Source organism: Zingiber officinale, chromosome 9B (assembly GCF_018446385.1).
Source record: "Zingiber officinale cultivar Zhangliang chromosome 9B, Zo_v1.1, whole genome shotgun sequence".
NCBI classification, from domain to species: domain Eukaryota; kingdom Viridiplantae; phylum Streptophyta; class Magnoliopsida; order Zingiberales; family Zingiberaceae; genus Zingiber; species Zingiber officinale.
The window spans coordinates 25904596-25921686 of NC_056003.1; the positions used below are offsets into that span (position 1 = coordinate 25904596).

General features: G+C 35.2%; 1 protein-coding gene across 1 annotated transcript in view; it reads left to right on the plus strand.

Moving 5' to 3' along the window:
- The first annotated feature begins 367 nt into the window (after positions 1-367).
- LOC122022544 overlaps positions 368-17091 on the plus strand; it is a 120590-nt gene continuing 103866 nt past the window's right edge. Inside the window, exons 1-2 of the mRNA XM_042580574.1 lie at positions 368-511; positions 6254-6406. Coding sequence (XP_042436508.1) covers positions 369-511; positions 6254-6406 — 296 coding nt within the window. The 5' untranslated portion in view covers position 368. The remainder of the gene's footprint in view (positions 512-6253; positions 6407-17091) is intronic.

The window sequence follows — 17091 nt, forward strand, 5'->3', positions numbered from 1 at the left end:
TTCGGAGGAATCGAATGAGAAGGAACCGAAGCAGTCCAACTCGCATCGATCGCTCCTCGTGAGCAGTCGAGGCAGCGGGAAAATTTGACTAGGGATTGGTAGGAAGTGGGAAGAGGAGAGAAGGAAAAAGTTTAGGTTAAAAGAAAAATAAATAAATAAAATTAATAGGATTAATAATTTTAAAAAATCAATTGATCTTTAATCGAGTTAATAATAATGATATTTCTTAAAATTATCACTATAGGTAATTTATTTTTTTTAATTTTAAGATTAATAATATTTAATAAATGTCAGAAAATTACTATAATAATAGTATATTTTAGTAATGTATGGATCTAGATCCGAATCAAGATTTACACTCGTATATTATGGCAGTTAGGTTTCCTCGAGTAAATAAGAGGACAAGCGAAGGATGTAGGGCGAGCGAAGGATCAAGGGCAGAGCATAGTGGATCGTCAGTTTCCTTGGTGAGCGCTTCACATATATTCACCTCACCAATGCCCTTCAACAGGTTAATGAATCTTCAACTCCCTTTTTCGATTTGACATCTTGCAGATCTATGGAATTCCTCTGGTTTTTTAAGCTCTCTACTAAAAATCATCATTTTAGGGTTCCCTAGTTCTATTTTGATTTTCGGGAATTGCTTTTTTTTTTGTCCCCATTTACTACTGAGATTGTGGAGTTTAAGTTATCTTTTCTAGGGCTTGAATGTTTACTAAGAAACGTTTAAATATTGAAATTGATTCTAGTTTTTTTTTAATTATTTGATCCTGATTCTGTTAAATAATGATGACTTTCAGTGCTGGCATTCTTATATTTCTAGGGAGTTAGAAAAGAAAGGAGAGGAACAGAAAGGAAAGACATTAAAAAGAAAGAGAAGGGAAATAGACGGCTAGATCATATATTGTCTTAGGAATATTGTAATGCACATAAACTTCGACTAATTATTTCTCGAACTTGCAATCTTCTAATTAAGTTAATGAAAACCAGGCAATTCTAGGAGTTGAAAATTATGATAACAATTTTCAGTTCTTACTGTTTCATTTAAAACACTTGAAACTGGAATACCTAAAATACAAAAGTACTTGTAATTAAAATATGATGACTCATGAAAGCATCAAAGTAACAAAATGAAAAATTAAAATGGTCATCAAAAGAAGTAACATATAATCTTTAGATAATGAAAATAATTTGTTAAAGCATAGCCTAAAAGTACATAACACCTATTATCATAAATGATAAAAGTATAGGAAAAACTAAATATATTTTTTTAAAATTAACTTATCATTCCAATTAACTTTTTAGTAAAAATTATATTGGAAGTACCAAACCAACTTTAAACATATTTTCATTCGTATCCATTCTATGTTGATCATGTACTAGTAGTTATGAAAGTTCATACTATTTTAATCAATGACCAATAACCACCTCAATGAATACAAATTTTTCATTAATATTCTTTCCAGATTGATCAGGCAATAGTGATAATTTATACTATTTCAAACTATCATTGATGAACCACCTGAATCTAAACCATGGAATATGCAATTTATGATTACTTATAAAAATCTATTTTTTGATTTCCTTTTACTTTAGTTGACATTTTTTTTATATTTCATGCAAATCAAATGTCCAAACAATAGTCATTGAAATGCAGGTCTTCAGTATGACATCAATGCTCAATATAATAGCATAGGTAGTGCATAATAGACTACTGCATCTTGTTTTCTAATTGATTATTTGGTGTACGTAATGGATGTATGTTATTTAATTGGGTTGCTTAGGATCATACGGTTTATGAATTTTTGGCATTCTTTCTTTGAGATGCATGCATTTCCATTGGGTTGCTTATGAACATACGGTTTATGCTTCTTTTTTTTTAAATCATCTTTCCTCTTAGTTAGCCTATTTCCAACTTCAATAGCTTGACTCATTTAATTTGCTAACACTAGCAATGGTTATTTTTTTTATATTTTTGTATTTTTGATTTATCAATTACTTAAGGGCAATGATTTTGTTTTCATATTTTCTCTATGTTTATGTTAACTTTTGTTTTGACACATTCTTTTGTAGTTATTATTTGGATGTGATTGTTTTTTTATTATTATTTTCTCCTAATTCAAACTTCTATTTTAAGAAATCTTAATTAGTATTTCAACTCTTGAAAACCCGTATCACTGGTTACAACATTATATATTCTTATTTGAGATTCGTGTGTTGATGACAATACTATTTTCAAGTGGATTTTCTATAGATAGTTGAATACTATAATGTCATTTCCAAGCATGATCAATATTTGATGTTCTAAACAGTCATATATTATCTCAGTCATCTTTAATTTAGACAATTTTTTTTTCTTTCAACTAGTCTTTGCAAACTTGAGAACTTCATCCTTCGTGGTTTATGAATATTGGATACTTACATACGCTAGTTTAATTACTGACTCAATTAATTATTCAACTTTCTAAAGTCAGTAAACTACTAATGGTCAGATTTACCTTTATATTATGCAAAAAATAAAAATGATTTTAGCAGTATACCACATGTTAATATATCCATCCACAAATATGAAGAGTTGCAAATTAAATTCCAAAAAATAATGATTATAAAGAAGCCGAAAACAAAATCTTTGAAATAAAAATACTTACATAGGAGCACAAGGGAGATGATAGGAGGAAGGGAGGTTCTCTGACAACTTAAAGAGAATTGAAGCTTAAGGAAAATATTGGGGATAAGAGTAAAATATTATTTAGGTGGATAAAAAGATATTTTGGACAGAGTTATATTATTTTCATAGTAAAAAATTGATTAGTCAGTTCAAATTTTAGTCAATTTAAGAGTATATATTTGGTCTGGGTTACAAAATATAGACCCGATGGCTTTGTTGCATGGATACAGTTACAGATACAGGTATCGTATCGAATACTATACGGATATGATAATACGGCAAATTTTGAAAATATAAAATACGATACAGCTAGAATACGACTATCGTTAATATATATATATAAGGGCAGCCCGGTGCACGAAGCTCTCACTATGCAGGGTCCCGGGGAAAGATCCATTGTACGCAACCATACCTTGCTTTTTGTAAGAGGTTGTTTTCAGGATTCGAACCCATGACATTTTTGTCACAAAGCAACAACTTTATATATATATATATATTGTTGCTAAAAAGTGCGAAGTACAAAAAATCGCTCAAGGATCATGGGGCTTAAAGCGCAATGCGAAGTGCACGCTTTATGGAAAAACCTAATAAACAAAAGAACTAATATATCTAATAAAAATTATTATAATTTTTTAAATTTTAAATATAAAATTATTAAAATATAAATTAATTAATAAAAATTATTAGAAATTTTTAAAATTATTAAAATATAATTACGATTTATATGAATTTAATAATATTTATTAGATTTTTTTAAATATAAATTATTAAAATATATGTAATTATATTTTTTAAATTTTAAACATTAAATTATGAGAAATCAGAATATAAAGAATTAATAATATTTATTAAAAAAATTACTTTAAATATAAAATAAAAATTAATAAAACTTATTTAAAATAATTTTAAATATATTTTTTTATGTCTTTTATTGGGGTTATTTAATTAAAATTTATAAAAATTTATTTGAATTATACTCATCTAAATGAGGAATTTTTGAATTAATTAATTAATTATAAATCCAAAAAAAACGAAGTCACGAGTCGATGACGCCGCAGTCATCATGACGCATCCAGCATTCACCGGACAAGTCCAGCGACGCTATCCAGCGTTCACCGGACAAGTCCGACGACGCCGGAAGTGTCGCCAGACGCATCCGGCATTCACGGGACGAATCCGACGACGCCGGAAGCATCGCTGGACGCATTCGACAGCACTGGCGACGCGTCCGGCGATGCGTCCAAAGCCATCGGACGCGTCAAGATGCCCGCAGCAGTTGGCGATGTCGAGGGCATTGTGACGCAATCGACGATGCCGGAAGCATTGCCAGACGCGTCTGACGGCGCCGGAAGCGTCACCGGACGCCTCCAGCAACGTCATCGGACGCCTCCGACCCTGCCAAAAGCGTCCCGCGACGCTTTCGGCATCGCCGACACCAGGAAATGCAAAAAAAATAACCAGAAAGACAATGCGAAAAGATAAATCTTACCGATCGAGCAGACCCAAGTAGACGCGTCGAGAGGCACGAGAGGTAGACGGTCAGGCGGTGAACACGACGATCAGGCGGTGAACACGAATCGCCGTATTGATTAGGGCTTTAAAGAAAATAAAAAAAAGAAGGTAAGTTAGTTACGCCTCACGCAAGTGCGCTTTTGCGCGAAGCGCAGCAAAGCGAGCACTTCCGAGACCTCGTGCGCTTCCGAGGTCTCGAAAGCGCAAGGCTGGAGCCTCGTTGCGCTTTGCGCTTAAGCGAGCGCTTCATGTGCTTTTGACAACTATGATGTAAAATCATGAAAAATGATGAAAACCGAGACTTTTAGATATTGTTCGTCAAAAAAATTGAAAGCCAAAAAGAAAAAGAATCTAAAAGACTAGGACTTATATTTAAATTTCTAAATCAAATCTTTTAAACAAAAATGATGAGTGTTTAGGCACTTGAGGAGTGGAGAAGAAATAAAAAATAAAAATTTAGAGCTTAAAGGGCGAGCCGCGGCGACAGAAAGGGAGGCGGACAATGTGAAAGAGGCGATGAAAGACGAGTAAGACGAGGACGAGCAGAAAAAAGATTAGGGTTTAGGATTTAAAAACCCACAACCCAATTCATTTTTATTAATTATTTTTCAATTAGTCCTAGAAATTTTCAAATTTTTTCAATTAATCCCTAAAAATATTTGCAATTTTATCCAAACATATCCAAAAAAAGACATATCCTAGTAGTATCCTTGTCATGCCCTTGTCGTGTCCAAAATGTATTTGCCTGGTCAAACCTCAAAAATGTCCACGACACATTTTTAGTAGTATGTGATACGCGTAATTGCATATCGTATCCGTATCTGTCGTATCTGTGTCCAATACTTCAAAATAAAATCGAAGTATCTGTACTACCCTAACCCTTATAGTTTCAACTACTGATTATTAAGGAAATCTTTAATAAAAAAAATGTCAACATAATGCCCTGTGAGGCTAAAGTTTATAAAATAACAATAAAACATGTTATATGCCTTAATTATTTGGGATCACCTATATAGATATTTTGTTGTCATCAAGCTATATTTAAGGTCATGTAACTGGTAATCTTTATCATTTAAATCTGGTTTGACTTCAAGGTATATGCATTATAAGAAAAATTATATAAACAAGGTGTTTTCATTGAGATGGCTATTGGTCATTGTTGGAGATAGTATGAACCGTCATAATTACCAATCAACATAGAAGGGATACGAATGAAAATATGTTTAAAATTGGTTTGGTGATTCCAATATAACCTGGTCACCTATACAGCCATTGTGATATGCACATGGCAAGATTTTAAGATTATTTCTGAAGCATCATAAAAGACTATCAAGAAGATAGTTTCTTAAAGAAATTAGTTAAAGATCTGTGTTTTTCTACTCATTCATGACTTTTTGCATTTTTTATTTCAGCTTAAATGTGTCCAACATCTGATACAAACACCATAATATAACATTCAAAACATATTGCAAAGTGAACATAAAATTTTGACAAGGGAATATAATGCAATATGAGAAGAGAAATTTAATAGATAGCAATTAGTCTAATTTAAGTGAATGTTAGAAATACTATAGTATTAATTGTTGACATGCCAAGCAAAAAAATATTCTTAGTATAACCATCAGTTGATCCTTCATGGTCCAAAAATGGCGGTGCCCTGCGTTAGTTTTGAACTGTCCATTAGACTATCTCGTTCGGCTATATGATATCATAATATGGGATTGTTTATCTATATTGCAAGAATGAATAACATACTGCGTCGTGGTTAGAGTAATTTACTTGATATATGGTGCTCATTATTTTCATACTGGAATAAACTTGAATATGAAAAGTAAAGAGCGAAACAGCAATTACCAGCCATTATTGCAGTAGGATATTGTGTTCAATGCTATCAATCTAAAGCAAACATGTTGTATTTTCCTTTCTTATTTTAGTAGACAACACTCAACAACCAACAGTACCATATGAGGAAGTTGAAAGAGTTGCTTGAGCTTTGACTTCTTTCTTCCACATTTTGCTTCACTGGTGGCATGATAAGTTCTCTATGGTTGATTTCGTGCTTGGAAATCTCAGGTTCACACAGAGATATTTTTCAGTAATGGAGACCTTTGGAGGGCTTGCAATACGAAGGAGAATCTGGAAAGACATTTTAAGTTTACTGGTGGGAAGGTTTTCACTCGTTTCCCTCCCGAACCTAATGGATATCTACATATTGGCCATACTAAGGTAGAATAATTCTGCTTACTATGGTATTATCATTAATTTAATATTTATGTTTTACATCTTCAAGCACTGTTTATTGATTTTGGAAAGATAGGGATCATGCTACTTAAGGTGAGGTGAGGAATACATGATACATCTCTTCTCCACTTTTATATAGTGTTAAACATGACTTTACTTTGCTGCTTCTGCAGTTAAAATAACAATCGTGGTCCTGATAAATTTTTAGGGATAAACTGTGTCAATTTTGTGTGCCTCTCTCTTGTTTGTCTTCCTTGAAATGAAAATTTGGTTTGTAAATTAAACACTGTTTATTTGTATGTGGTCGTCAGACAAATTCTGGTCTGGATTAGAATAGTAGCAACAAATTAATTTTTTTTGTTTGATGTAGGTATCATGTGCGTATAAAAAATCTCTAATTCATCGTGATCCTGATAATTACATTACCAACCCTAACCCTAGCAAAAAGCAAAAATAACGCAAACTCCCAAATGCAAATGCAGTAGTAAATAGGGGATACAAACTAAACAAGTTCTCAGAAAACGGGCTTTAAAAACCAGAAGAATTCCACGCATCAAAACTAAAAAAAGAAGACAAAGATTCACTAACCTGCGGGTGTTGAATTGGATCCCATGGCGTTAGCGAGGGGAATCGTGCTCACTAATCCTTCGCCAAAGCCTCCGCCGCTCGCCCTAATCCGCCGCTCGCCCGTCTCTCGCCTTACTTCTATACCCCTTATGTACCCTCTCGACCCGATGGTATCCAGATCCGTAATCCGTCAATGTTAAATGGGCTAACTATTTCCGTGCTCAATTAATCTATCTGATCCAGTCAACGGTCAGCGTTGTATTTGCGGCTTGTCTGCAAGAGCAGAATCACAACAGTTTGCGAAGGCTAAGAAGAAAATAAAAATCAAAAAGGTATTGGTGAAGAATCATCTACCGTAAGGATTATAGAACAAAATCATATTATATCAATTTGAATTTTTTTTTCTTATATCTAAGTTTGTTTTTATATTTTTACTGTGATTTACTAAATGATAATTTTAATTTTTCCTCAAAACACGTAGGCTTTGGAAATGTCCAAATAGCATAGTCTCCCTTAGTTAAATTCTCAATTTATCCTTTTGAAGCAAACAAGACAATTTTTGAACCACAAAGGTGTCTCGTCGGAGATAACGACTTGTGTCTGAAGCAAAGGCGACCAACGGCAAGCGGTGCAGCTAATTTTTTAACGAACGATGAACGATGATCCTCTGCTAGCCGAAAAAGTTGAACCAAGAGGAGGTGGCAAACGTCAGGGCGATGGCGAATAATATTCAGTGAACATTGTAATTTCGACAAATACTACAAGAAAATTGAGATTTCACAACACTTAAAAAATAATATTTTTTTAAAGTATTGTCTTTTTTTTTTTTACAACGCTGTTCACTAAAAGCGTTATCTAAGTTTTATATTTCTTATTAAAGGCAATGCTCAATAAGCATTGTCTATTAGTATTTTTTTTTTAATCAAAGACAACACTTTTTAAAAAGCGTTGTTATAAGTGTTTTTCTTTAATATCTACAATAACGTTTTAACAAGTGTTATTAATGTCATCTAACTTCCTCCGTCAAAACCTCCCTTCGCCAAAACTCCACAAAATTAAAACCTAGTCTCCCAAACTCATGTTCACCAAAACTCCACAAAAATCCATCTCCACCGAAACTCCATAGAAAATCCTCTGCTAGCAGAAAAAGTTGAACTAGAGGAGGTGGCAAACGTCAGGGCGATGGCGAATAATATTCAGTGAACATTGCAATTTCGGCAAATACTACAAGAAAATTGAAATTTCACAACATTTAAAAGACAATATTTTTTTTTAAAGTGTTGTCTTTTTTTTTTACAACGCTTTTCACTAAAAACGTTATCTAAGTTTTATATTTCTTATTAAAGGCAATGCTCAATAAGCATTGTCTATTAGTATTTTTTTTATCAAAGACAACACTTTTTAAAAAACGTTGTTATAAGTGTTTTTCTTTAATATCTACAACAACGTTTTAACAAGTGTTATCAATGTCACCTAACTTCTCCGTCAAAACCTCCCTTCGCGAAAACTCCACAAAATTAAAACCTAGCCTCCCAAACTCATGTTCACCAAAACTCCACAAAAATCCATCTCCACCGAAACTCCATAGAAAATCATCTCCGCCGAAACCCTCCTCCCGCCACCCACACCTGACCTCCTCCACCACCTAGCCTCCTCCTCCACCCCTCCGCGCCACCAGCGACCTAGCTTCCTCCTCCACTCTGTCGTCACTCTTCTTCTTCGTTGTTTTCTTTAACTCTTTTTCTTTACCATTGTCGTTCACTATATTCCCCTATGCCAGACAACAACGAGGGCAAAGGAATCAGGAGGGATTTTTTTTCAAAGTTAGGTGACATTAACAACACTTGTTAAAGACCAAACCACTTGAGGGCAAAGACATGGGCAAGTCAGAAGAGGTTTGAAGGCTGCAGATATAGACTAGCAGACGGATAAAGCGGATAACCATATAGACGAGGAGGTAGAGCAGTTTATTAAAAGATTCAATAAGCAGCTCGCCTTCGCCTCCACTAGAGGATTACTCCAATGACTTTGGAGTATAAATGGTTCACTTGGTCTTCCTCTAATCTTGAAACCCTCATCTTTGCTTCTTCAAGTTTGATTGGTAATTTAATTGAATTTTTTAGTGGAAAGTTATACAAAGTAATAGATTTTACCTTTTGGAATGCTTGCATGGCTTCTTCTTGAGCATTTTCATCTTTTCTCATCCATTTTGTTCTTCTTTTTGAATAGACACGGAGTTTATTCATTTGATTGCTCTTTTGAATAAATAAATATGCTGAAACAAAACAAGTACTCATATCTAGACAAACGGTTTGCTTTCTTCATTTACAACTTTTGCACTGGATTTGCCTTGCGATGGTGATGTTTTTTTGTGTTGTTTTTGGCATTGCAGCTACCACAACAATGCTTTTATTGCTAGTCATGCAGTTAACATTGCTAATAAGCTCAACTCATCAACATACCCATTGTTGGAGCTTTACTTTAAGTTTTAGGTGGTCTTTGTTACTATACAATTTATTTTCTTTTAAAAGACCTTTTTTCTCAACTACAAATTCAATCATCTAAACTTTGCTTCACCTTCTCGCAATTGGTGCATATATTTTTCATCTTCTAGCTATTTGTAAAGCTAAATATTTGTGGCACATTAAGTTATAAAAAAACCTTCATACCCAAGATAAGATGATCTTGTAGTGTGTATGCTTGTAGTTGCCTAAAAATATGAAACATTTAGGACTTGATGGACCACTTAGATTGCTTTATATTATGTACAAGGTTCTTCTTGAATTTATGCACAAATGGATGCTCGTTTAGATAATATAATCATCCTCTTATTGGGTTTATGAAGTTATTACTCAAAAGCTCAATCATTTGATTTCCTAACATCATTATTTGTTTGCTCAATTGCTTTTATTGTAAACTAAAGGGTTTGCATGTGTAGGCTTATAATAAGCTTTCACATCATCGAGCATATCTTAGGTGAAGTTATTGAATGTTGTTAATTGCTCACATTTTCATGCATGCATCTTTTTGTTTTACTGAATTCTTTTTATGCATCTATATTTTCTATTAATATTAGATAGAAGTTGTGTTTTGTTTATTATTTGAACGACAGATTATTTTTATAACTTAATTATTCATTCACGTTGATACAGATGATGATGACTGGGTCCAGGAGATAATGTGGATATTAAGATCATAATAAGATGGTGGTCGAGGTTAAGACAGGGTAGGGTTTGTTACCCGGTTTTGTCGATCACCATGTATTAAAGGTCTCAAAATTTTGTTCGAAAGTCCCTTAAACAGAATGTTAGAGTAAAGCCTCGGGCAAAGGCTGAATGAATAGAAGGTTTTGTGTACACGCTCGGCTAAACAAAGCACAGACGAGCTTAAGGACACTTAACCTTATATAAAGTCTTTGATATACAATCGGTCGGGCAAATGTCGAACGAATAGAAGGTGTTGTGTACATGCTCGGCCAGGCAAAGCATCAGACAAGCTTAAGGACGCTTAACCTTATATAAAGTCTCGAACGGAGGGAAGGTTTTGTGTATACGCTCGGCCGGGCAAAGCCCGGATGAGCTTAAGAACATAGCCTTATAAAAAGTCTTTGGTATATGATCGACCGGGAAAATGCCAAACAGAGGGAAGGTTCTGTGTACACGCTTGGCTGGGCAAAGCAACGACAAGCTTAAGGACACTTAGACTTATATTAAGACATTGGTATACGATCAACCAGACAAAGGTCAAATGGAGGGAAGGTTCTGTGTATACGCTTGGCCGAGCAAAGCTCGGACAAGCTGAAGGATACAACCTTATATAAAGTCTTTGGTACACGATCGACTGAGAAAAAGCCGAATGGAGGGAAGGTTCAGTGTACATGCTTGGCCAAGCAAAACCCGGATGAGCTTAAGGACATTTAACCTTATATAAAGTCTTTGATATACGATCGATCGGGTAAAGGTCAAATGAATAGAAGGTTCTGTAGGATTGAAACGAATTTAAATATCTCCACAATGACATGATATTGTCCATTTTAGGCCTAAGCCCTCATGGTTTTGTTCTTGGGCTCTACGCAAAAGGCCTCATACCAAAAGAGATATTTTTTTCTCTTATAAATCCATGATCTTTCCCATATGTTTTCAATGTGGGACTATATTTGTAATCTTGCAACCCCAACAATCTCCCCTCAAACAAAGGACCACAGAGTCCCCCCTCAAGTATTGGGTCACTCTTGAGCTACTCAGGGCCTCCCCTCGAGCATCGGGTCACTCTTAACCTGCTCAGGGTCTCCCCTCAAGTATCGGGTCACTCTTGACCCGCTCAGGGTCTCCCCTACTTCGTTTAAAGTTTCACCCATATGGTTAGTCCAGTGAAAAGCGACCTGGCTTTGATACCAATTGTAAAATCGAAAAGAATTTAGATATTTCCACAATGATATGATATTGTCCACTTTGGGCCTAAGTTCTCATGATTTTACTTTTAGACTCTACCCAAAAAGTCTTATACCAATGGAGATATCTTTCTCTTATAAATCCATGATTTTTCCTATGTGTTTTCAATGTGGCACTATATTTACAATCTTATAACCCTAACATGTTCTGTGCACACGCTCGGTCGGGCAAAGCCCGAACGAGCTTAAGGACACAGCTTTATATAAAGTCCCTAGTATACGATCGGTCGGACAAAGGCAGAATGAATAGAAGGTTCTGTGTACATGCTCAGCCTGGCAGAGCCCGGACGAGCTTAAGGACACTTAGCCCTATATAAAGTCCTTGGTATATGATCGACCGGATAAAGGTCGAACGAATAGAAGGTTCTGTGTACACGCTCGACTGGGCAAAGCATCTGACTAGCTTAAGGCCGCTAAGCCTTATATAAAGTCCTTGTTATATGATCGGTCGGATAAAGCCGAATGAATAGAAGGTTCTTTGTACACGCTTGGCCGGGCAAAGCACCGGACGAGCTTAAGGCCGCTTAGCCTTATATAAAGTCCTTGGTATATGATCGGTCGAACAAAGGCCGAACGGAGGAAAGGTTCTATGTATACACTCGGCCGAACAAAGCCCGGACGAGCTTAAGGACTCTTAGCGTTATATAAAGTCTTTGGTATACAATCGACCGGGAAAAGGCCAAATGGATGAAAGGTTCTGTGTGCACGTTCGGCTAGGCAAAGCCCGAATGAGCTTAAGGACACTTAGCCTTATTGTAAAATATGACACCCAAATAGTAATTAAATAGTAAGGTTATTTGAGAAATAATCTTATGTTGGATCGAGACCGCACTAGAGGGGGATGAATAACGCTCGTGGCTTTCATGCTTTTCATAATCGATAATTAAACGAGTAAAACAACGGAAATGAAATAAAGACAAGACACAAGCACAAGGGACACCAAGATTTATTCGGAGTCTTGGGCGACTTCTATTCTAAGGTCTGCGATCGTTGATCGCTTTCTGTGGGCAACAACCATAATCTCGGAAATATTTACAAGCGAGTATAATTACAACAGTAAAAGTATACCAACGACACGAAAAATGAAAGATTCTGAGCTCCGGGTTGTCGGCGTCAAATCGTAGCTTCGTCAGAACTTCTCGTTAGCAGCTCGTTGCAAAAAGATTGTTTGTCAATTGATATTTTCAGCTGCTGGTCGAGATGTCCTTTTATCGGACGTTGAGGGCGCCTCCATTCCTGTCCGAGGGGCCTCCAATCTTACCGAGTCAGCCGCGTGGATTAGCATTGAACTGGTCGCAGCTTAACTGGTTGAGGGCGCCTCCATCTCCCTTTGAGGCGCCTCCAAGCTTATCTGAGGCGCCTTCAGATCCGTCTGAGGCGCCTCCAACCCTGTTGCGTGCGCTGCATCTGCCTTGCACCCGAGGCGCCTCAAGCTCATGAGAGTGCCTCGGGTACTGTTCATCCGAGGCAAAACTTTGTGTTTTAGTATCTGCAAGATTTGTTAGTCCCAAAATACCCTGCAGCACAACGTTAGCACATAACAAATATAATAGATGAAATGTTTGACAGCCTCCGGGTTGTCCGGTTCTGACTTCATATTTCCAATCGGAAACCCTAGGTCGAACCGACGCCTATTGTTCCCTCTTCTAGGGAACGCGTCCTCACATACTCCACTCAGGAGAGCATATCTGTTTGCCAGTCAGGTCCTCCAGACCGACTGGACTTTCTGCCTAGGGTTACCACCCCCTAAGACCTAGGCTTACCACCCCCTAGGGTTTTTCTCCACCTAAGGTTACCACCCCCTAGGACCTAAGGTTGTCACCCCTTAGGGTTTTCCTCCACCTAGGGTTACCACCCCCTATGACCTAAGGTTACCGCTCCTTAGGATTTTACACTTGCCTAACCGCAGTTAGGACTTTCCTGAAAATCTCATATAAGGACGTTAGATAACAATGAACCTTAACTTTTAATCCCTTTTGTCATTATCAAAACTAAGATTTGATCATCGGATGCTTTCCGCACCAACAATCTCCCCCTTTTTGATTATGACAACTGAAATTCAAAGCTAAGCAAAAGGATAATATAATGAAAAGATACAGATCATCACTAATCATAGGCACAAGCATAAAGATAACATAATTTTAGCACATACAACGATAAACTCCTCCTTAATTACAGCTCCCTCTTTTAGACAAAAAAAATTTAATTTTAAAAATTTCTTTGAACTTTCTTTGAATTTTCATATATTCTCTCCCTTTGCCATATATCAAAATAACTAAGGGAGAAAAAGAAGGAAAATAATTGGTATAAAAATAAGGTGTTAAATGAACGCTTAGCTTTTAAAGAGAGAAAATAGAAAAAAATTTAAGTACCATAAAGACTTTTAAATAAAAGATTAAACATAATATAAAAACATAACTTTTCTTTAAAAACTAAGTTTGGAAAAGTATTTTTAGCTAAGTGAAGTATTTTTGAAAAGTAACTTAGCTAAATTTTGAAGTACTTTGCTTAATTTAATACGCTTTTGAAAGACACTTAGCATAAAAATTTTTGGAATCGCTTTAGACGCTAAGTTTGAAACATAGAAACTTAGGCTTTTACGTGAAAGCACAGTGTGCTCCTAATCGATCAGCTGATCTATTTATCAGACTTTTACGTCAAAGCACAGTGTGCTCCTAATTGATCAGCTGATCGATTGGAGGTAACCAATCAATCAGCCGATCGATTGACCATGGTTTTACGCAATGTGCTCCTGGATCGATCAATTGATTAATTGGGGGTAATCAATCGATCAGCCGATCGATTGACCAGCTTTACGCTAAAGCACTGTGTGCTCCTAGATCAATCAACCAATCGATTGTGTAGCCTTCGTGAAAAGAAACAGAAGCTCGAATCGATTAATGGATCGATTGATGAGTTCAATCGATTAAAGCTCGAGCACAATCGATTGAGATTCAAATAAAATAATTTTCACCGTTGATCTGGAGTTAGTAGCGCTCAAGGAATAATTCCGAATCGATCGGAGATTTACCCCAATCGATTCACGGCAGCATCTCCATGAGAAACGACTATATTTCGAAGACGTTTAAAAGGAGCGTGTCAACGAAAAAACTTGCTCTTGCTTGCAAACACTGTTCAATTGCTCTCAAGTGCTCAAGATCAACTCAAGCTCTCCTCCTTGCTTAATTTTGAAGCTACTCAAGAGCAAGAAGAAGCTATTTCAAAATTTGTAATCTTCTCCTTCTTCCTTGTTGTGAGCTATTTCTTTTGAGAGCGAGAGCTGTAAATCTTGTAAGGTTTTTCCACTTTCGGCGTAATTCAAAGAAGGAGAGGTTCTATAGTAGAAGGGTGACTGTGGTGTGGATCCTTGGATTAGTCACCTCTTTGAGAAGATGAGTACTAAGTAAATACAAAAAGTTAGCGTTGCCTTCAAATTTCTGTTGTGCAAAATCAAGTCAATCAAGAAATCAAAGTGAGTCATTCATCCCCCTCTAATTCAACCGGTCCTAACATTTTCCGTCTTCATCCTCCGGAAAGTTTCATCCGAATGCTGACATTACCCTGTCCACAGAGTCCGACTTGGCAAAGAATGGTTCGACAGGAGCCGATTCGACAGAAGCCAATTCGATAGGAGAAGATCCGACAGAAGCCGACCTTGACAGAGCTGACTTACTGCACGTTCAACTTACCAAAGGAGCCCAGCTGTAGACAGGAGTCAGCCCATTCTCTATTCTCAAACTGGATTAGAAGCAATATGACATCATATTCATTGTTCTACACACAAATGATGCAATTTTAAACAACTCTACACCTCCACCTGTATATATAAAAAAAGAGGAAATCTAAAAAAAAAAAAAAGAGGAAATCTAAAAAAAAAGAACCCTGTAAAATAAAAAAATAGGAAGAGAATAGACTATATGAAATTCACAAATTTAGAGTGTATGCAACATAAAATGTTCACCTCGATCCCAAGTCCAGATGAAAAAAGTTAAAAGTTGTATTAAATTATTAGTTAACGTCAAACAGACAAATATTATATTAATAGATCCATCAAACTGTTATATTCATGCTAGATTATTTTTCGAATAGAACGTAATATAGAACTCAACTATAACATCTATCTCGGTAATAACTCATTACAACTTTCATAAAATTTAAATCTAGTATTAAATATAAAGAGTTCTCGACTTTATATAGTATAATAATGTTTGGTTATTATTTTATATATAAATACATGATAAGGCTTCTAGTTTTTAGTTTTTCAAATTACCAAAAAGCTAATGTCATTGATAAAGTCATATTTATAAAGTAACATAAGTCATAGTAAATAATAACAATGTTAAGTCTGAGGCCATATCCATCAACACAGATGTAATTTATTATTTCTTCAGCCGATCCAAATTTGACACAAAGCCAAAGAGGAAAAAATAAGAAAAGAGAAAACATTTACCAGCAATGATGAATGATACTAATGAAGTAAGGTTTCTTATCGTCAAAACTCCAACAAACTCCAACAGTGCAGCGTGGGGGCTCCGTGTGATTGTTGATGGCCTCGCTATTGACGCATGGCTACCTCACCTAGACACGAGGCTTGTACAAATCAAGAAGAACCTGCGGCTTTGCAATCCAATTTTTTTCTCTTCCTCCATTTTCTTTAATCACATTCCTTTTATTTTATTTTCTATTAATTACTTTTCTTTCATACTAATTTCTTTCCCCCTTTCCTTTTTTTTTCCCTTTCTCCTCTTGGCATTATGTTATATTTTTTCCATTCCTTTCTACTAATTAATTACTTTCCCTTCCCCTTTCATATTTATTTTCTACTAATTCTTTTCATTTTTCTTTTTCACTATTTTTTTCTCCTTTATTTTATTTTTTTTCCCCTTCATTTTGAATTTTTTTAATGTTCCTTTTTATCCTAATTTACCAGAATCTTTGCATTTCCAATTTTTTTTTCACTAAGATTTTTCCCATAAAGATTAAAAAAATAAATATAATATACTATTATTGGATTAAATTTAAAATCGAATTATTTTTAATCTTATAATATAATTCATATCATTTTATATTTAAAAATAAAGAAACTGCATCGATATTATAAGATATAATATGGACATACCATATAATATCAATACCGTATCATTTGGATCATAAAACATAATTTTGATACCAATCAAAATTTTAAATCTCGAATAGTACAAATCTATGATCTAACCAGCTTAATTAATTAACATAAATAGTTTTAAACCTATGAAAAATTAAAGAACACAATGTGTCCTAAAATAAGTTAGAACTCAGGAAGCACAACGAGAAGCAAACCACTATCACAATAATCTTCTTCTAATGAACAAGGAAGACAACTAGAAGACATCTTAAGGAGAGTCTTAGCAATAAATTTAATACTATGAAAGGATAAAAGTAAGATTGCACTTGTCACTATGTAATCACAATAGCACTCTGACAAAGGGTTGAAAAAATCTTCAAATTAAAATAAAACTTTTATCAAGAAGAAAAAAGAGCACGTTTCGAGATTATAATAATACCCCCCAGTACTTAGCTCAAGGATACCAATTCCAAATGTGATAAACAGCAGCGGCCGTTTTTATAAATCTCAACATTCCGTTCAACGTTTTTGCACACTTTCATGGAAGTG